This window comes from Oncorhynchus gorbuscha, unplaced genomic scaffold (genome assembly GCF_021184085.1).
Source record: "Oncorhynchus gorbuscha isolate QuinsamMale2020 ecotype Even-year unplaced genomic scaffold, OgorEven_v1.0 Un_scaffold_957, whole genome shotgun sequence".
Lineage (NCBI taxonomy): Eukaryota > Metazoa > Chordata > Actinopteri > Salmoniformes > Salmonidae > Oncorhynchus > Oncorhynchus gorbuscha.
The window spans coordinates 49836-71881 of record NW_025745894.1 but is presented as its reverse complement, the minus strand read 5'-3'; the positions used below and the strand labels follow the sequence as shown (position 1 = coordinate 71881).

Genomic DNA, 22046 nt, shown 5'->3' with positions numbered 1-22046 from the left:
TCTCTGTGGCCAGGGCGTGACAGCCGCTCTGTTCTGGGCCAGCTGCAGCTTTACTAGGTCTTTCCTTGGAGCACTGGACCACACGACTGGACAATAATCAAGATTAGACAAAACTAGAGCCTGCAGAACTTGCTCCCCATCTTTACAATAATTGAATCTATATGTTTTGACCATGACAATTTACAATCTAAGGTAATGCCAAGTAATTTAGTCTCCTCAACTTGTTCAACAGCCACACAATTCATTCCCAGATTCAGCTGAGGTCTATAACTTAAGGAATGATTTGTTCCAAATACAATGCTCTTAGTTTTAGAGAGGTTCAGGACCAGTTTATTAATGGCCACGCATTCCAAAACAGACTGCAACTCTTCGTTAAGGGTTTCAGTGAACTCATTAGCTGTGGTTGCTGATGCTTATATGGTTGAATCATCAGCATACATGGACACACATGCTTTGTTTAATGCCAGTGGCAGGCCATTGGTAAAAATAGAAAAGAGTAGAGGGCCTAGAGAGCTGCCCTGTGGTACATCACACTTCATATGTTTGACATTAGAGAAGCTTCCATTAAAAACCCTCTGATTTCTATTAGATAGACAGCTCTGAATCCACATTATGGCAGAGGTTGAAAAGCCAAAGCACAAACATTCTTAAACAACAGGTTATGGTGAATAATATCAAAGGCTGCACTGAAATCTAACAATAGAACTCCCACAATCTTCTTGTTATCAATTTCTCACAATCAATCATCAGTCATTTGTGTTAGTGCAGTACATGTTGAGTGCCCTTCTCTATAAGTATGCTGAAAGTCTGTTCTTTTGTTTACAGAGAAATAGCATTACATTTGGTAAAACACAATGTTTTCCAATAGGTTGCTAAGAGCTGGCAGCAAGCTTATAGGTCTGCTGTTAGAACCAGTAAAGGCCGCTTTACCACTCTTGGGTAGTGGAATTACTTTGGTTTCCCTCCAGGCCTGAGAACAAAAACTTTCCTCTTGGCTCATATTAAAAATATGACAGATAGATGGAAAGCTACTGAGGACAGTAGCTGACTCTATAGCCACTCCTAAGTTGTCAATGCCAGGAGGTTTGTCATTATTGATCGATAACAATTTTTCCACCTCTCCCACACTAACTTTACAAAATTCATAACTTGCACTGCTTTTCTTTCATGATGTTTTTTTCCATCATTCTTTATATCATTGATCTTGGCTTCCTAATAAAGTTGATTATTTTTGTTGAGTTTGGTCACATCATTTCTCAGTTTGCAGTATGTAAACCAGCCAGATGTGCAGCCAGACTTATTAGCCACTCCTTTTGCCACAACTCTTTCAAACATAGTTTTTAAATTCCTCATCAATCCATGGAACAGTTCTAACAGTCAGTACATGTTTATCAATAATTGGAAGAAGCAATTTCATCTGGTAAAAACAGGTAAACACATAAGGCAACAATATAAGACAACGGGATCACTGTGTATGTTCTCTGAAGAATTGTAAGAAAAATGAGATGTGAAATATCAATATACATGCTAAGAGAAGTAATTTCTCTCTCCTGTGTGGATTCTCTAATGACGTTTAAGTGATTATGAGTAATATGTTTTTCCAAAGGCTAAGCTTTTGTAAGCTTTCTCCTCTGTGTCATGCTCTTTCAGGCTTCCTAAATGGGCAAATGCTTTGCACCCTGGGAGGAGTGGTAATGCATCTGACCTCTGTGTATTTTCTCATGTTGGTTCAGGCTGTTTTTCTGGTTAAAACTTATTCCACACTGGGAACCGTGTTAAGGCTTCTCCCTTGTGTGTACTAGCTCATGAGCTTTCAGGTGTCCTGACCGGTTGAAACACCTGGCACACTGGGAGCAGTGGTATGGCTTCTCCCCTGTGTGCACTAGCTCATGTTGTTTCAGGCTCCCTAACTGGTTAAAACACTTGCCACACTGGGAGCAGTGGTAAGGCTTCTCCCCTGTGTGTACTAGCTCATGCTGTTTCAGATTCCCTAACAGGCCAAAACACTTGCCACACTGGGAGCAGTGGTAAGGCTTCTCCCCTGTGTGTACTAGCTCATGAGCTTTCAGGTGTCCTGACTGGTTAAAACACTTGCCACATTGGGAGCAGTGGTATGGCTTCTCCCCTGTGTGTACTAGCTCATGGCGTTTCAGAGTCCTTAACTGGTTAAAACACTTGCCACACTGGGAGCAGTGGTAAGGCTTCTCCCCTGTGTGTACTAGCTCATGGGCTTTCAGGTGTCCTGACCGGTTAAAACACTTGCCACACTGGGAGCAGTGGTAAGGCTTCTCCCCTGTGTGAATTTTCTCCTGTCGTTTCAGGTCCCAAAACCGGTTACAACCCTTTCCACAGTGGGAGCACTGGTGTCTTCTTGCTGGTTTGGACGTCCCTGGCTCTGGTTCCACTGAGTCTGGTCTTTCTCCTGCCAAAGACAGTTAATTTTTTTAAATAGATACCCGAATGAAACCTCTACATTACTTATTTTATTCATCCTGTTTTACAAGTCAGAACACAAAAAACTAGACAGTTCTAGGACACTGAAGACACAGACATCGCTGGATTCCAATTGAGCAGGTGGTTCTAAATATATAACTTTCATAGTTGTATGATACAGAATGTGACCTACACACTTCCTTAAACATAAAATAACTAAAGAAGTAATTTTGTGTGATAGTCAAAAACTTGTTTTTACATCGAAGACACAAAGCACATCAGTAAAATCTCTGTTGTTGAAAGGGTTCAACACCTGCTTGTTTAAATGGCCCAATTTCTTATTTAGACGTTGACAGGTTTTCAAAATTGTGACTGTCGCTGATGTCATATTTTGGGTGAAGAAAAAATTAAGGTGAAATATTTGGAAAGATGTTCCCAAAACTGATAGTAACAACAATAAACAAAAATATAAATGCAACATGTAAAGTGTTGGATGTTTCATGAGCTGAAACAAAAGATTGCAGAATTTTTTACATCCCTGTTAGTAAACATTTCTCATTTGCCAAGAAAATTCATCCACCTGACAGGTGTGGCATGTCAAGCTGATTAAACAGCATGATCATTACACAGGTGCACCTTGTGCTGTGGAGAATAAAAGGCCACACTAAAATGTGCCGTTTTGTCACACAACACAATGCCACAGGTGTCTCAAGTTTTGAGGGAGCGTGCAATTGACATGCTGACTGCAGGAATATCCACTAGAGCTGTTACCAGATAATTGAATGTTCAATTCTCTACCAGAAGCTGCCTCCAACATTGTTTTAGAGAATTTGGCAGTACATCCAACTGGCCTCACAACCACAGACCACATATAACGACGCCAGCCCAGGATCCCCACAGCATCTGAGACCAGCCACCTGAGTTGTATTTCTATTCGTAATGAAGAACTTTTGTGGGGGAAAACTAAATTCTGATTGGCTGGGCCTGGCACTGCAATGGATGGGCTTATGCCCTCCAGGGCCCACCAATGGCTGCTCCCCTGCCCAGTTTTCGCATGTTGTTTCAAAAACCGTCCATAGATTTGGGCCTAATGTATTTATTTACAATGACTGACTTATATGAACTGTAAATCGTTGAAATTGTTGTTTATATTTTGGTTCAGTACACACAGACACTGTGCATTCGTTAAGTATTCAGACCCCTCACCTTTTCCAAATTTTGTTACATTTCAACATTATTCTAAAATTGATTAAATTGTTTTCCCCCCTCGCCAATCTAAACTCAGCAAACAAAGAAACGTCCTCTCACTGTCAACTGCGTTTATTTTCAGCAAACTGAAGATGTGTAAATATTTGTTGCAACATAACAAGATTCAACAACATTCAAAACTGAACAAGTTCCACAGACATGTGACTAACTGAAATGGAATAATGTGTCCCTGACCAAAGGGGGGGTTAAGTACTGCACTGCATCTACTCATGAACTGCACCAGATTTGACAGTACTTGCAGTGAGATTGATATAAATATGAACTTTATCGAACAAAACATACATGTATTGTGTAACATGAAGTCCTATGAGTGCCACCTGATGAAGATCAAAGGTTAGTGATTTTCTGCTTCTTGTGACTCCTCTCTTTGGCTGGAAAATGGCTGTGTGTGTTTTTGAGGCTCTGACCTAACGTAATTATATGGTGTGCTTTCGCTGTAACGCTCTTTTGAAATCAGACACGACGGGTAGATTAACAAGAAGTTAAGCTTTAATTTAGTGTATTGCACTTGTGAATGTATGAAAGTTACATATTTCAAAAAAATAATTTGAATTTCGCGCTCTGCCTTTTCAGAGGAATGTTGTCGAGGGGTTCCGCTAGCCATAAGAAGTTTTAAGACTCCATGTTTCATTAGATGCTACAGTCCTCCTTTAAGACTCCATAATGTTTAATCATTAGATGCTAGAGTCCTCCTTTAAGACTCCATCATGTTTTCCTGTTCTAGAGTCTTGTAAAGATAGGGGGGTTGACTGGGACAGGCAATGTAACATCCATAATGTTTTAAGGAAAGGTTTCTGTAAAACAAGCACTTCACATTGGATCATCTTGAGCTAACTTTCATCAATGTTTAATATGGTCTATTGGTTTCTCTCTTTTCACTGGCAGAATCCTTTTTCAGTGTTATGATATACATAACATCCATTTCCACCAGTCTATCTTCCTGTCAACTAACAGAACTCCACTGGTTGTCCTGGTAACAGATACCAGATCTATTTTATTTGTTCAAACTAAATTACAGCACTTACTTTGATGAGTTAAATCTGATCCTTTCTTCTCTTCTCCTCCTCTCACAGTTCCACTCAGCCCCGTTGTTTTCCTGCAGTCCACCAGCAGCACAGACAACCTCTTCATACCCAGCAGTAAGGTGCGACCGGGAGAGGCACGACACGGGGACTCTGGGAGGGAGGAAGGGCTAGCGTTGTCCTAGTAACCATAAAGAGGGGACACAAACACATATCATTATGGATGCTGATGTCACTGTTGTCATGAAGTGCTCTACAGAAACCCAGCCCAGACCCCAATAGAGCAAGCTGTATGCTAGACCAGACCAAGCTGTATGCTAGACCAGACCAAGCTGTATGCTAGACCAGACCAAGCTGTATGCTAGACCAGACCAAGCTGTATGCTAGACCAGACCAAGCTGTACCATCTGGTGTTCTGATCTGGAGAGACTCTTACATTTACATTACATTTAAGTCATTTAGCAGACGCTCTTATCCAGAGCGACTTACAAATTGGTGCATTCACCTTATGACATCCAGTGGGACAGTCACTTAACAATAGTGCATCTAAAACTTAGGGGGTGGGGTGAGAGATTACTTAACCTATCCTAGGTATTCCTTAAAGAGGTGGGGTTTCAGGTGTCTCCGGAAGGTGGTGATTGACTCCGCTGTCCTGGCGTCGTGAGGGAGTTTGTTCCACCATTGGGGGCCAGGGCAGCGAACAGTTTTGACTGGGCTGAGCGGGAGCTGTACTTCCTCAGTGGTAGGGAGGCGAGCAGGCCAGAGGTGGATGAACGCAGTGCCCTTGTTTGGGTGTAGGGCCTGGTCAGAGCCTGGAGGTACTGAGGTGCCGTTCCCCTCACAGCTCCGTAGGCAAGCACCATGGTCTTGTAGCGGATGCGAGCTTCAACTGGAAGCCAGTGGAGAGAACGGAGGAGCGGGGTGACGTGAGAGAACTTGGGAAGGTTGAACACCAGACGGGCTGCGGCGTTCTGGATGAGTTGAAGGGGTTTAATGGCACAGGCAGGGAGCCCAGCCAACAGCGAGTTGCAGTAATCCAGACGGGAGATGACAAGTGCCTGGATTAGACCTGCGCCGCTCCTGTGTGAGGCAGGGTCGTACTCTGCGGATGTTGTAGAGCATGAACCTACAACGGGCCACCGCCTTGATGTTAGTTGAAACGAGGGTGTTGTCCAGGATCACGCCAAGAACAATGGAGGATGTTGTTGAGTCTCCCCAGAGGATCCAGGATTGTCATGTCTCTCTCCTGTGTGAACGAGAACATCAAACAGATGGTAAACTTATGATCTTCTATTGCAATCACAGTCTTACAAGAGGCATGAATATGTCTAAAAAGGGCCTAAAATGGCCACTTTCATCTTGATTTCTTAAAAAAATATTTGTGATGCAATTGTAAAAGGGTTGTTCCACAAAATGGGTTCCTTTTTATATTTTAAGTAGAACATATGCAGCAATATTGAATTTTAAAAGACTGTTATACTAGATGAGGGGAACTTGAATGTCGACCACATAGAGAATTCAATACATCTAATTGAAAAGTCGCAAAAGTATATGAACCAATGGCAGATCGACCATTTATCAATTCCTACAGTAAGAATGCCCATTAAAAACCCCACATTAGTTCAACAACTGCATAGTTTGTGTCCCTGTTTTTAAGACAGTACTCACTGGTGTCAATCGGATCTTCTGTCTCCTCCTTTTTCACTCTCAAAACGTCTTCCTCCTTCACGTTTATTAAGATAGCATCCTCTTCCTCTCTAAAAGGTTCTTTCTCTTCTTTCACTATAACAGCCTCCTCTTCCTCCTTTTTCATTCTGAAAGATTCTTTCTCCGTAAAGCAGACCTCCTCTTCTTTAGCAAGGGATGAGTAGTTCAGTGAGCTCATGGTCAGGGATGTTAGCTAGCTAGCTAGCATTAGCGACTAGCCTAGTGCTAACCTCAGTATCAATCTTTAACAAGGTTGCAAATTGAACAAGCACATTAGGTTAAAGTTCACCAGTAGATACGTCAACCGAAATTAGTCTAAAACACTGAGATTAGCTAATGTACAATAACTTGGTCTAAAGAATCAATCTTTCAGTTTTATGTTGTCTAGCAGGCTACCGAGGTGGTTGTAAGAGTTGGCGCCTGTTCCTGAAGAAGCGTCCCGTCCAGTCTATTATACGTCATGCAAGAAGCATCACCTGAAAGACGCTCATCGCCATCTGCTGGCTGGAGTGGGTAACGCAGTTTGGAAACAATAGGTACTACACTTTTTGTGTTGGAAAGAACGTCATGATAATTTAACAATAAACAGATATATTTTATCTTACGTCTTACAAATAATACTTTCCTGTACACAGACGTAGAAGCTTAATATGAATATGTGGATGATGAATAAATACTTCTACGAATAGGTAGTGTGTTAAAACACATTTGTGTTAATACTCTGTTCATTTTTCACATTCGTTTTTATTAGATGTGACCATACTTTTCCCTTAAAGCCACGCGCTATACGATACAAATCATACTGTAAACAATCGAGCAAATGCATCACATCGCAACAGAATCGGCTGAATGAATTCACCCCTAATGATGCGTAAACACAGTTCACTTTCACAACTGCCACGTTGTATTTCCTCTCACATCAATTCGCTCACCTTTTCCCTTCGCTTGTGGACGTCAATGCACAACACATCAGCTGTAGGTGACCAGGAGTTAAAACCTTTCCAAACCAAACCATTTCATAACTGCTACACACATCCTACATCGCTGTCACCATATTAGCTAAAGTAATGTCATAGTCAACACAGCTAATGTAAGTAACTTGTTAGTAACCTGCTACAATGATGACAGAGCTCCTCTGTGGAGATGCTACATGTTTCATCATTAGATGCTACAGTCCTCCAACAATGGATGTCATATGAATCTTTACCACTTGCTCTGTAATAGGAGTAGTATTTTTCCTAGACTTACCTGTGTCCCGCACATTGACTCTGTTCCGGTACCTCCTGTATATAGCCTCCACATTGATGCTGTACTGGTACCTCCTGTATACAGCCTCCACATTGACGCTGTACCGGTACCTCCTGTATATAGCCTCCACATTGACTCTGTTCCGCTACCTCCTGTGTATAGCCTCCACATTGACTCTGTTCCGGTACCTCCTGTATATAGCCTCCACATTGACTCTATACTGGTACCTCCTGTATATAGCCTCCACATTGACTCTGTTCCGGTACCTCCTGTATATACACTCCACGTTGACTCTGTACCGGTACCTCCTGTATATAGCCTCCACATTGATGCTGTACTGGTACCTCCTGTATACAGCCTCCACATTGACGCTGTACCGGTACCTCCTGTATATAGCCTCCACATTGACTCTGTTCCGGTACCTCCTGTATATGCCCTCCACATTGACTCTGTTTCCGGGACCTCCTGTATACAGCCTCCACATTGACATGTACCAGTACCTCCTGTATAGAGCCTCCACATTGACTCTGTACTGGTACCTCCTGTATATAGCCTCCACATTGACTCTGTACTGGAACCTCCTGTTTATATCCTCCACATTGACTCTGTACTGGTAACTCCTGTTTATATCCTCCACATTGACTCTGTACTGGAACCTCCTGTTTATATCCTCCACATTGACTCTGTACTGGTAACTCCTATTTATATCCTCCACATTGACTCTGTACTGGAACCTCCTGTTTATATCCTCCACATTGACTCTGTACTGGTAACTCCTATTTATATCCTCCACATTGACTCTGTACTGGAACCTCCTGTTTATATCCTCCACATTGACTCTGTACTGGAACCTCCTGTATTTAGCCTCCACATTGACTCTGGACTGGTAACTCCTGTATTTAGCCTCCACATTGACTCTGTTCCGGTACCTCCTGTATATGCCCTCCACATTGACTCTGTTTCCGGGACCTCCTGTATACAGCCTCCACATTGACATGTACCAGTACCTCCTGTATAGAGCCTCCACATTGACTCTGTACTGGAACCTCCTGTTTATATCCTCCACATTGACTCTGTACTGGTAACTCCTGTTTATATCCTCCACATTGACTCTGTACTGGAACCTCCTGTTTATATCCTCCACATTGACTCTGTACTGGTAACTCCTATTTATATCCTCCACATTGACTCTGTACTGGAACCTCCTGTTTATATCCTCCACATTGACTCTGTACTGGTAACTCCTATTTATATCCTCCACATTGACTCTGTACTGGAACCTCCTGTTTATATCCTCCACATTGACTCTGTACTGGAACCTCCTGTTTATATCCTCCACATTGACTCTGTACTGGTAACTCCTGTATATAGCCTCCACATTGACTCTGTACTGGTACCTCCTGTATTTAGTCTCCACATTGACTCTGTACTGGTACCTCCTGTATTTAGTCTCCACATTGACTCTGTACTGGTACCTCCTGTATTTAGTCTCCACATTGACTCTGTACTGGTACCTCCTGTATTTAGCCTCCACATTGACTCTGTACTGGTACCTCCTGTGACTCTGTTTAGTCTCCACATTGACTCTGTACTACCTCCTGTATTTAGCCTCCACATTGACTCTGTACTGGTACCTCCTGTATTTAGCCTCCACATTGACTCTGTACTGGTACCTCCTGTATTTAGTCTCCACATTGACTCTGTACTGGTACCTCCTGTATTTAGTCTCCACATTGACTCTGTACTGGTACCTCCTGTATTTAGCCTCCACATTGACTCTGTACTGGTACCTCCTGTATTTAGTCTCCACATTGACTCTGTACTGGTACCTCCTGTATTTAGTCTCCACATTGACTCTGTACTGGTACCTCCTGTATTTAGTCTCCACATTGACTCTGTACTGGTACCTCCTGTATTTAGCCTCCACATTGACTCTGTACTGGTACCTCCTGTATTTAGTCTCCACATTGACTCTGTATTGGTACCTCCTGTATAGAGCCTCCACATTGACTCTGTACTGGTACCTCCTGTATTTAGTCTCCACATTGACTCTGTATTGGTACCTCCTGTATTTAGTCTCCACATTGACTCTGTATTGGTACCTCCTGTATTTAGTCTCCACATTGACTCTGTATTGGTACCCCCTGTATTTAGTCTCCACATTGACTCTGTACTGGTAACTCCTATTTATATCCTCCACATTGACTCTGTACTGGAACCTCCTGTTTATATCCTCCACATTGACTCTGTACTGGTAACTCCTATTTATATCCTCCACATTGACTCTGTACTGGAACCTCCTGTTTATATCCTCCACATTGACTCTGTACTGGAACCTCCTGTATTTAGCCTCCACATTGACTCTGGACTGGTAACTCCTGTATTTAGCCTCCACATTGACTCTGTTCCGTACCTCCTGTATATGCCCTCCACATTGACTCTGTTTCAGTATACAGCCTCCACATTGACATGTACCAGTACCTCCTGTATAGAGCCTCCACATTGACTCTGTACTGGAACCTCCTGTTTATATCCTCCACATTGACTCTGTACTGGTAACTCCTGTTTATATCCTCCACATTGACTCTGTACTGGAACCTCCTGTTTATATCCTCCACATTGACTCTGTACTGGTAACTCCTATTTATATCCTCCACATTGACTCTGTACTGGAACCTCCTGTTTATATCCTCCACATTGACTCTGTACTGGTAACTCCTATTTATATCCTCCACATTGACTCTGTACTGGAACCTCCTGTTTATATCCTCCACATTGACTCTGTACTGGAACCTCCTGTTTATATCCTCCACATTGACTCTGTACTGGTAACTCCTGTATATAGCCTCCACATTGACTCTGTACTGGTACCTCCTGTATTTAGTCTCCACATTGACTCTGTACTGGTACCTCCTGTATTTAGTCTCCACATTGACTCTGTACTGGTACCTCCTGTATTTAGTCTCCATTGACTACTGTCTCCACATTGACTCTGTACTGGTACCTCCTGTATTTAGCCTCCACATTGACTCTGTACTGGTACCTCCTGTATTTAGTTCCACATTGACTCTGTACTGGTACCTCCTGTATTTAGTCTCCACATTGACTCTGTACTGGTACCTCCTGTATTTAGCCTCCACATTGACTCTGTACTGGTACCTCCTGTATTTAGCCTCCACATTGACTCTGTACTGGTACCTCCTGTATTTAGTCTCCACATTGACTCTGTACTGGTACCTCCTGTATTTAGTCTCCACATTGACTCTGTACTGGTACCTCCTGTATTTAGCCTCCACATTGACTCTGTACTGGTACCTCCTGTATTTAGTCTCCACATTGACTCTGTACTGGTACCTCCTGTATTTAGTCTCCACATTGACTCTGTACTGGTACCTCCTGTATTTAGTCTCCACATTGACTCTGTACTGGTACCTCCTGTATTTAGCCTCCACATTGACTCTGTACTGGTACCTCCTGTATTTAGTCTCCACATTGACTCTGTATTGGTACCTCCTGTATAGAGCCTCCACATTGACTCTGTACTGGTACCTCCTGTATTTAGTCTCCACATTGACTCTGTATTGGTACCTCCTGTATTTAGTCTCCACATTGACTCTGTATTGGTACCCCCTGTATTTAGTCTCCACATTGACTCTGTATTGGTACCTCCTGTATTTAGTCTCCACATTGACTCTGTATTGGTACCCCTGTATTTAGTCTCCACATTGACTCTGTACTGGTACCTCCTGTTTACAGTCTCCACATTGACTCTGTATTGGTAATACCTGTTTACAGCCTCTCTACTGTTATTATTCTGATGCTCTTTAGTTATTTATTTGTATTTTTACTGAACACTTATGTTTCTTGGAACTGAATTGTTGGTTAAGGGCTTGTCAGTCAGCATTCCACTGTAAGGTCGACACTAAATTTGATTTGTGTTTTGATTTAATTCAGACATTTCTTACATTAATTTATTAATATAGAATATATAAATATGAATATTGAAAATATGATTGTTTAGATTTTTTAACATATATTGTTGAACATAATATACTTTAATGGTATATTAGTTCCAGGATCTCTGCCAGTGTTAAAGTTATGGGCCCTTTAATACAGAGAGATTAGCATAGTAGGACATGTAACTTAAGGTTACCTAACATAACCCCTGTTCTATGATATTATAAACCTCTTAGGGGCGGAGTCTAGGGAGATCCAATCAAACAACGTCTGTCACGCAACAGCTAATAGCAGACGACTCCACTTCCTATATAAGGGACATAGTCGCTCCCATCTTCACATCTAAGTACATGTTATTCTTCCATGTGTGAAAGGTAACCTGGTGAATATTATAGAATCGGGGTTGTGTAAAAGCCCACAGGAAAGTGGAATGAGGAACTCTTGAGACAATCATGAAACAGCAATCTGTGGGTGAGTTGTAGTGGATATTATAATATAAGGATCTGCTGGAGTCCAAGTCAAACCAAGATTCTTTATTTCTGAGCTCAGAGAGAATAACAGTTTGGTATTTGGTATTTTACTAGGATCCCCATTAGCTGTTGCAAAAGCAGCAGCTACCCCTCCTGCGGTCAACACAAAACATGACACATAATTGTCACGTCTCTCGTCGGAAGGCATGGACCAAAGCGCAGCGCGGTAAGTGTTCATGATTTTTATTTAATCAAAAAACATTCAAACAAAATCATGTTGGAGCGAACCATTGAGAAAAGTTCAGCATTGCATGTAGGTTTGGCTGCTAGGCTGAAGTAGCAAGGACATGCACATTAAGAGAAGATGATATCCAGGCCATATGACACCTAGACCAACCAGACTCTATTGTTGTAGGAATACATTAACCAAGACCATACGTGCATTCATGACAGCTGAACGTGCTGTGGTCAGCAGGATACAGGAAGAAAGATGTAGGCAAGATAACTGATGACTAACACGTAAAACATGGGCATGCAGTATATACATTATTTTTAGAACATGGAACGAGTTCTGCCATCGTTGTAACCAAACGCAGATACTAAGGGGGAGTAACTTTATTTACATATGTGATGTACCCCAATACTATGTATGTATAAAAGCAAAGCCAGTGTTAAGAAGCGGCGGCTTTCCCGCGGACCAGCACGGCTTTAATAACTTGCATTAAAGTCTACATTGAATTCAAAAGTTTCTTCTGAGAGTATTATATTTCTATAGACAGTATTATATTTCTGTAACAATTCTCTTCGACAATAACAAAGAGAAGAACAAACAGTTCTGTAAGGCATATCAACTATACAGAAAACAACTACCCAAAAACACAGGTGGAAAAGTGCTGCCTAAGTATGATTCCCAATTAGAGACAACGATAGACAGCTGCCTCCGATTGGGAACCACACTCGGCCAAAAACAAAGAAATAGAAAACATAGAAATAAAGAAACTGGAATTCCCACCCGAGTCACCCCCTGGCCTAACCAAAATAGAGAATAAAAAGCCTCTCTATGGCGTGACAATAATACAGAACATCAATAGACAAGAACAGCTCAAGGACAGAACTACATACATTTTGTAAAAGGCACACGTAGCCTCCATATCAATGCATATACACAAACCACCTAGGTCAAATAGGGGAGAGGTGTTGCTTTATCTGTTTTTTGAAACTAGGTTTGCTGTTTATTTGAGCAATATGAGATGGAAGGAAGTTCCAGGCAATAAGGGCCCTATATAATACTGTACGCTTTCTTGAATTTGTTCTGGAATCTTGTGAACTGTGAAAAGACCCCCAGTGGCATGTCTGGTGGGATAAGTGTGTGTGTCAGAGATGTGTGTAATTTGACTTGTAAGAACTTTGATGATATCTGTACATTATAGGAACACCTGTGATGACAAAAGTACAATGATTCATGTTTTGCTTTAGCTTGAGATTAAGAATCAGTGGTAGACACCTTGCAAGTGCATGAAAAGGTCAACTGTACAAAGTCAGATGTCTGTGTGTTGAAACTATATTTTAGGTAACAGATGGATAAAGGGAACTAAGAGTTCCTGTTGATACTATGTTCCAGTCTTACATGACTAGGTAGTGGATTAATTTGGCTTCCCTCCAGGCCTGAAAACAAAGACTTTCCTCTAGGCTCATGTTAAAAATATGACAGATAGGAGTGGCTATAGAGTCAGCTACTGTCCTCAGTAGCTTTCCATCTACGTTGTCAATGCCAGGAGGTTTGTCATTATTGATCGATAACAATTGTTCCACCTCTCCCACACTAACTTTACAAAATTCATAACTTGCACTGCTTTTCTTTCATGATGTTTTTTTCCATCATTCTTTATCTCATTGATCTTGGCTTCCTAATAAAGTTGATTATTTTTGTTGAGTTTGGTCACATCATTTCTCAGTTTGCAGTATGTAAACCAGCCAGATGTGCAGCCAGACTTATTAGCCACTCCTTTTGCCCCAACTCTTTCAAACATACAGTTTTTAAATTCCTCATCAATCCATGTCATCAATCCATGGAGCCTTAACATATCTAACAGTCAGTTTCTTAACAGGTACATGTTACTCAATAATTGGAAGAAGCAATTTCATCTGGTAAAAACAGGTAAACATATCAGTCAACAATATAAGACAATGGGAGCACTGTGTATGTTCTCTGATGAGTTGTCAGTCAATGAGATGTGAAATATCAATATACACGCTAAGAGAAGGCATTTCTCTCCTGTGTGGATTCTCTAATGATGTTTAAGTGATTGTTATGAGTAATATGTTTTCCCAAAATCTAACCTTCTGTAAGCCTTCTCCTCTGTGTCTCATGTTATTTCAGGCTTCCCAAATGGGCAAAAGCTTTGCATCCTGGGAGGAGTGGTAATGCATCTCCCCTGTGTGTATTATCTTGTGCTGTTTCAGGGTCCCTAACTGGTTAAAAAACTTGCCACACTGGGAGCAGTGGTAAGGCTTCTTCCCTGTGTGTATTCTCTCGTGCTGTTTCAGGGCCCCTAACTGGTTAAAACACTTGACACAGCGGGAGCAGTGGTAAGGCTTCTCTCCTGTATGTATTCTTTCGTGTTTTTTCAGATCCCCTGCCCCGTTGAAACCCTTGCCACACTGGGAGCAGTGGTAAGGCTTCTCCCCTGTGTGTATTCTTTCGTGTTTTTTCAGATACCCTGCCCAGGTGAAACACTTTCCACACTGTGAGCATTGGTAAGGCTTCTCCCCTGTATGTATTTTCTCATGGGCTTTCAGGTGTCCTTTCTCACTATACATCTTTTCACATTGCGAGCATTGGTAAGGCTTCTCCCCTGTGTGTATTCTCTCATGTCGTTTCAGCTTCCCCAAATCGTGAAAACCCTTTCCACACTGGGAGCAGTGGTAACGATTCTCCCCTGTGTGTATTATCTTGTGCTGTTTCAGGGTCCCTAACTGGTTGAAACATTTTCCACAGTGGGAGCAATGGTATGGCTTCTCCCCTGTGTGTATCCTCTCGTGTCGTTTCACCTTCCCCAAATCGTTAAAACGCTTTCCACAATGGGAGCAGTGGTAAGGCTTTTCCCCTGTGTGTATTCTCTCGTGTCGTTTCAGCTTCCCCAAATCATTACAACCCTTTCCACACTGGGAGCAGTGGTAAGGCTTCTCCCCTGTGTGTATTCTCTGATGTCGTTTAAGCTCATTTAAGTGGTTACAACCCTTTCCACAGTGGGAACACTGGTGTCTTCTTGTTGGTTTGGACGTCCCTGGCTCTGGTTCCTCTGAGTCTGGTCTTTCTCCTGCCAAAGACAGTGTGTTTTTTAAAATAGAGACCGGAATGAAACCACATATAAAATGGCCTTGCTACGAGGGTAAATCCTAATCAGATCCCTCAATAACCTAAGGCCAGTTTGAATAATCTCAGTGTGATTTTAAAACAAATGTTGTAGAGCTTCCTGGTAATTACTGACAATGTTTACACTACTTATTTATTCATTCTGTTTTCGTCAGAACACAAAAAACTAAACAGTTCTAGGACACTCAAGACACAGACGTCACTGGATTCCAATCGAGCAGGTAGTTCTGAATATATAACTTTAATAGCTGTATAATACAGAATGCGACCTACAGTCGTGGCCAAAAGTTTTGAGAATGAAAAATATTAATTTCCACAAAGTTTCCTGCTTCATTGTCTTTAGATATTTTAGTCAGATGTTACTATGGAATGCTGAAGTATAATTACAAGCATTTCATAAGTGTCAAAGGTTTTTATTTACAATGACATGAAGTTGATACAGTGTGAATATTTGCAGTATTGACCCTTCTTTTTCAAGACCTCTGCAATCCGCCCTGGCATGCTGTCAATTAACTTCTGGGCCACATCCTGACTGATGGCAGCCCATTCTTGCATAATCAATGCTTGGATTTTGTCAGAATTTGTTGGTTTTTGTTTGTCCACCCGCCTCTTGATGATTGACCACAAGTTCTCAATAGGATTAAGGTCTGGGGAGTTTCCTGGCCATGGACCCAAAATACTGATGTTTTGTTACCCGAGCCACTTAGTTATCACTTTTGCCTTATGGCAAGGTGCTCCATCATGCTGACACAGTATTGTTCATCACCAAACTGTTCCTAGATGGTTGGGAGAAGTTGCTCTCGGAGGATGTGTTGGTACCATTCTTTATTCATGGCTGTGTTCTTAGGCAACATTGTGAGTGAGCCCACACCCTTGGTTGAGAAGCAACCCCACAAATGAATGGTCTCAGGATGCTTTACTGTTGGCATGACACAGGACTGATGGTTGCGCTTACCTTGTCTTCTCCAGACAAGCTTTTTTCCAGATGCCCCAAACAATCGGAATGGGGATTCATCAGAGAAAATGACTTTACCCCAGTCCTCAGCAGTCCAATCCATGTAACTTTTGCAGAATATCAGTGCAGATGCACTCACACCTGCCTGCTGCCATTCCTGAGCTCTGTACTGTTGGTGCCCCGATCCCACAGCTGAATCAACTTTACGAGACGGTCCTGGCACTTGCTGGACTTTCTTGGGTGCCCTGAAGCCTTCTTCACAACAATTGAGCCGCTCTCCTTGAAGTTCTTGATGATCCGATAAATGGTTGATTTTGGTGCAATCTTACTGGCAGCTATATCCTTGCCTGTGAAGCCCTTTTTGTGCAAAGCAATCATGACAGCACCTGTTTCCTTGCAGGTAACCGTGGGTGACATATGACGAACAATGATTCCAAGCACCACCCTCCTTTTGAAGCTTCCAGTTTTGGGGGGGATTCAGTTCATTTGCATGGAAAAGAGGGACTTTACAATTAATTGCAATTCATCTGAACACTCTTCATAACATTCTGGAGTATATGCAAATTGCCATCATACAAACTGAGGCAGCAGATTTGGTGAAAATAAAAATTTGTGTCATTCTCAAAACTTTTGGCCACGACTGTACACACTTCCTTAAACATAAAATAAGTAAATAAGTCATTTTAAGTGGAAGTCCAAAACTTGTTTTTACGTCTACAACACAAAGCACATCAGTAAAATCTCCCCGTTGTTGAAAGGGTTCGACACCTGCTGTTTAAATGGACCAATTTCTTATTTAGACGTTCACAGATTTTCAACATTTTGACTATCGCTGATGTCATATTTTGGGTAAAGTAAAAAATAAAGTGAAATATTTGGAAAGATGTTCCTAAAACTGATAGTAACTACAATAAACAAATTATAAACGCAACATGTAAAGTGTTGGATGTTTAATGAGCTGAAAAAAAAGGATTGCAGGATTTCTCTGCCATGATAATCCATCCTCCTGAACAAAGGGGGGGTGTCAAAATCAAAAGTAACAGTCAGTATCTGGGGAGCCAGGGTAGCCTAGTGGTTCGAGAGTTGGACTAGTAACCGAAAGGTTGCAAGTTCATATCCCCGAGCTGACAAGGTACAAATCTGTCGTTCTGCCCCTGAACAGTCATTGAAAATAAGAATTTGTTCTTAACTGACTTGCCTAGTTAAATAAAGGTGAAATAAATAAAAAAATCTGGTGTGGCCACCAGCTGCATTAAGTACTGCAGTGCATCTCCTCCTCGTGGACTGCACCAGATTTGGCAGAACTTGCAGTGAGATGCTACCAGGAAATCACGCACAGAACGAGCAGTATGGCTGGTGGCATTGTCATGAGCATGCAGGAAGGGTACCACGAGGGAGGAGGATGTCTTCCCTGTAACGCACAGCGTTGAGAGTGCCTGCAATGACAACAACCTCAGTCTGATGATGCTGTGACACACCGCCCCAGACCATGACGGCCCCTCCACCTTGTGACAGAGGCGACGTTGTTGCCATTGATGTCTGGTGAGGACCTGCCTTACAACAGGCCTGCAAGCCCTCAGTCCAGCCTCTCTCAGCCTATTGAGGACAGTCTGAGCACTGATGGAGGGATAGTGCGTTCCTGGTGTAACTTGGGCAGTTGTTGTTGCCATCCTGAGAGGGAGAGCAGCTGTTTCAGTACAGCACTACAGGGAGAGAGGGAGAGCAGCTGTTTCAGTACAGCACTACAGGGAGAAAGAGGGAGAGCAGCTGTTTCAGTACAGCACTACAGGGAGAAAGAGGGAGAGCAGCTGTTTCAGTACAGCACCACAGGGAGAGAGAGGGGGAGCAGCTGTTTCAGTACAGCGCTACAGGGAGAGAGAGGGGGAGCAGCTGTTTCAGTACAGCACTACAGGGAGAGAGAGGGGGAGCAGCTGTTTCAGTACAGCACTACAGGGAGAGAGAGGGGGAGAGGGACAAAATCCACTGGACTAGTTTCAATGTATGGAATCACCTAGGAGTTTCTGGATTTTGGGTAAACTTCTTCTTTAAAAGCATCAGACTCCATAGTAATTCATCATCAGATGCTACACGCCTCCTTTATATGACTCCATAATGTTTCATCATTAGACGCTACAGTCCTACTTTAACCTGTTTGGGATAGGGGGCAGCATTTTCACGTTCAGATGAAAAGTGTGCCCAGAGTAAACTTCCTGCTACTCAGGCCAAGAAGCTAATATATGCATATTACTATGCATATTGGAGAGAAATACTCAGAAGTTTCTAAAACTGAAAAAAAATCACTGGACTAGTTTCAATGTATGGAATCACTTAGAAGTTACTGGATTTTGGGTAAACTTCTCATTTAAAGCATCAGACTCCATAGTAATTCATTATTAGATGCTACAGTCCTCCTTTAAGACTCCATCATGTTTAGAATGTGTCTGGAAGCACTACTCTATCCATTCAACTAACTTTAATAACTAGGGTTAATACCTGCCTGGCGCCCCAACAAAACTTGATCTTGACCCCCCTCTAACAATACCGCTACAGAATTAGCATAGTAGGCCATGTAATTTAAGGTCATCTGAAATATTTAGGACTAACTTATTCCTTGCCACCCATTCTGAAACTCACTGCAGCTCTTTGAAAGTGTTGCTGTCATTTCAGTTTCCGTGGTAGCTGACATGTACAGTGTTGAGTCATCCGCATACAGACACACTGGCTTTACTCAAATGTCATTGGCATGTTGTTGGTAAAGATTTTTAAAAAGTAGGTGCCAAACAGCTGCCCTGGGGAATTCCTGATTCTACCTTGATTGTGTTGTACAGGCTTCCATTAAAGAACACTCTCTGTGTTCTGTTAGACAGGTAGCTCTGGGGCGGCAGCTAGCCTAGTGGTTAGAGCGGTAGGCCAGTAACCAAAAGGTTGCTGGATCTTATCCCCGAGATGACAAGGTAAAACTCAGTCGTTCTGCCCCTGAACAAGGCAGTCCTAGGCAGTCATTGAAAATAAGAATTTGTTCTTAACCGACTTGCCTAGTTAAATAAAAGGTTAATTGTTTTTTTTAACTCTTTATCCACAATATAGCAGGGGGTGTAAAGCCATACGTTTTTTCAGCAGCAGACGACGATCGATAATGTCAAAAGCCGCACTGAAGTCTAACAAAACAGCCCAAACAATATTTTTATAATCATCAATTTCTCTCAGCCAATCAGTCATTTTTAAGTGCTGTGTTTATTGAATGTCCTTCCCTATAAGCCTGATCACAGCTTTCCTCAGTATTAGTTAATTAATTAACAGTGTCTAGAGTTTAGTTTGCCTGTTCAACAGTCTTGTAAAGATAGGGGTTGTTGACTGGGACAGGCAATGTAATATCCATAATGTTTTAAGGATAAGTTTTTGTAAAACAAGCACCTTACATTGGATCATCTTGAAATTCTCTCTCTGAAGCTAACTTTCATCAAAGTTTTATATGGTCTATTGGTTTCTCTCTTTTCATTGGCAGAATCCTTTTTCAGTGTTATGATATTCATAACATCCATATCCACCAGTCTATCTTCCTGTCAACTAACAGAACTCTGCTGGTTGTCCTGGTAACAGATACCAGTGGGCAGATCTATTGTATTTGTTCAAACTAAACTACAGCACTTACTTTGATGAGTCAAATCTGATCCTTTCATCTCTTCTCCTCCTCTCACAGTTCCACTCAGCCCCGTTGTTTTCCTGCAGTCCACCAGCATCACAGACAACCTCTTCATACCCAGCAGTAAGGTGCGACCGGGAGAGGCACGACACATGGACTCCGGGAGGCTGGAAGGGCTAGCGTTGTCCTGGTAACCATAAAGAGGGGACACAGATGCACATCATTATGGATGCTGATGTCACTGTTGTCATAAAGTGCTCTACAGAAACCCAGCCCAAGCCGATAAAGCAAGCTGTATGCTAGACCAGACCAAGCTGTATGCTAGACCAGACCAAGCTGTACCATCTGGTGTTCTGATCTGGAGAGACTCTTCTCTGCCTCGTCAGCATCAGGATGTTGTTGAGGCTCCGCAGAGGATCCACCATAGTCATGTCTCTCTCCTGTGTGAATGAGAACATCAAACAGATGGTAAACTTATGATCTTCTATTGCAATCACAGAGTCTTACAAGAGGCATGAATATGTCTAAAAAGGGCCTAAAATCGCCACTTTCATCTTGATTTCCTAAAAAAATATTTGTGGTGCAAATGTAAAAGGGTTGTTCCACAAAATGGGTGCCTTTTTTATATTTTAAGTAGAACATTTGCACCAATATTGAATTTTAAAAGACTGTTATACTAGATGAGGCGAACTTTAATGTCGACCACATGGAGAATTCAATACATCTAATTGAAAAGTCCCAAAAGTATATGAACCAATGGCAGATCGACCATTTAACAATTCCTACAGTAGGAATGCCCATTAAAAACCCCATATTAGTTCAACAACTGCATAGTTTGTGTCCTTGTTTTTAAGACAATACTCACTGGTGTCAATCGGATCTTCTGTCTCCTCCTTTTTCACTCTCAAAACGTCTTCCTCCTTCACGTTTATTAAGATAGCATCATCTTCCTCTCTAAAAGGTTCTTTCTCTTCTTTCACTATAACAGCCTCCTCTTCCTCCTTTTTAATTCTGAAAGATTCTTTCTCCGTAAAGCAGACCTCCTCTTCATTAGCAAGGGAGGAGTAGTTCAGTGAGCTCATGGTCAGGGATGTTATCTAGCTAGCTAGCATTAGCGACTAGCCTAGTGCTAACCTCAGTATCAATCTTTAACAAGTTTGCAAATTGAACAAGCACATTAGGTTAACGTTCACCAGTAGATACGTCAACCGAAATTTGTCTAACACACTGAGATTAGCTAATGTAGGATAACATGGTCTAAAGAATAAATCTTTCAGTTTTATGTTGGCTAACAGGCTACCGAGGTGGTTGTAAGAGTTGGCGCCTGTTCCTGAAGAAGTGTCCCGTCCAGTCCATTATACGTCACGCAAGAAGCATCACCTGAAAGACGCCCATCGCCATCTGCTGGCTGGAGTGGGTAACGCAGTTTGGAAACAATAGGTACTACACTTTTTGTGTTGGAAAGAACGTCATAATAATTTAACAATAAACAGATATATTTTTTCTTACGTCTTACAAATAATACTTTCCTGTACACAGACGTAGAAGCTTAAAATGAAAATGTGGATGATGAATAAATACTTCTACGAATAGGTAGTGGGTTAAAACACATTTGTGTTAATACTCTGTTCATTTTTCACATTCTTTTTTATTAGATGTGACCATACTTTTCCCTTAAAGCCACGCGCTATACGATACAAATCATACTGTAAACAATAGAGCAAATGCATCACATGCAACAGAATCGCTGAATGAATTCACCCCTGATGATGCGTAAACACAGTTCACTTTCACAACTGCCACGTTGTATTTCCTCTCACATCAATTCGCTCACCTTTTCCCTTCGCTTATGGACGTCAATGCAAAACACATCAGCTGTAGGTGACCAGGAGTTAAAACCTTTCCAAACCAAACCATTTCATAACTGCTACACACATCCTACATCGCTGTCACCATATTAGCTAAA

General features: G+C 41.9%; 1 protein-coding gene across 2 annotated transcripts; it reads right to left on the bottom strand.

Annotated features, from left to right (window-relative positions):
- Positions 1-444: 444 nt before the first annotated feature.
- Positions 445-21397, bottom strand: LOC124020856 (zinc finger protein 883-like). 2 transcript variants are annotated; one of them, XM_046336153.1, is made up of 5 exons: positions 20946-21397; positions 20423-20520; positions 20090-20267; positions 14553-15426; positions 445-2304 (listed from the first exon to the last, which is right to left on the bottom strand). In XM_046336153.1, exons 1-5 carry the CDS (start codon positions 21160-21162, stop codon positions 1776-1778), a joined length of 1896 nt encoding a protein of 631 aa, XP_046192109.1. In that variant the 5' UTR covers positions 21163-21397; the 3' UTR covers positions 445-1775. The 2 variants fall into 2 exon arrangements, with proteins under 2 accessions (XP_046192109.1, XP_046192108.1); XM_046336152.1 differs by lacking the exons at positions 14553-15426; positions 20090-20267 and adding an exon at positions 4728-4905 and having other exon boundaries at positions 445-2422.
- Positions 21398-22046: the final 649 nt, after the last annotated feature.

Bases quoted from the DNA above. Each gene is read 5' to 3' on its own strand.
- LOC124020856 (XM_046336153.1), bottom strand. From the start codon at position 21,162: ATGAGCTCACTGAACTACTCCTCCCTTGCTAATGAAGAGGAGGTCTGC. The intron at 20,521-20,945 runs GTGAGTATTGTC...TCATTCACACAG, and splicing joins AGAAGATCCGATTGACACCA to GAGAGAGACATGACTATGGT. The intron at 20,268-20,422 runs GTACAGCTTGGT...TATGGTTACCAG, and splicing joins CCAGATCAGAACACCAGATG to GACAACGCTAGCCCTTCCAG.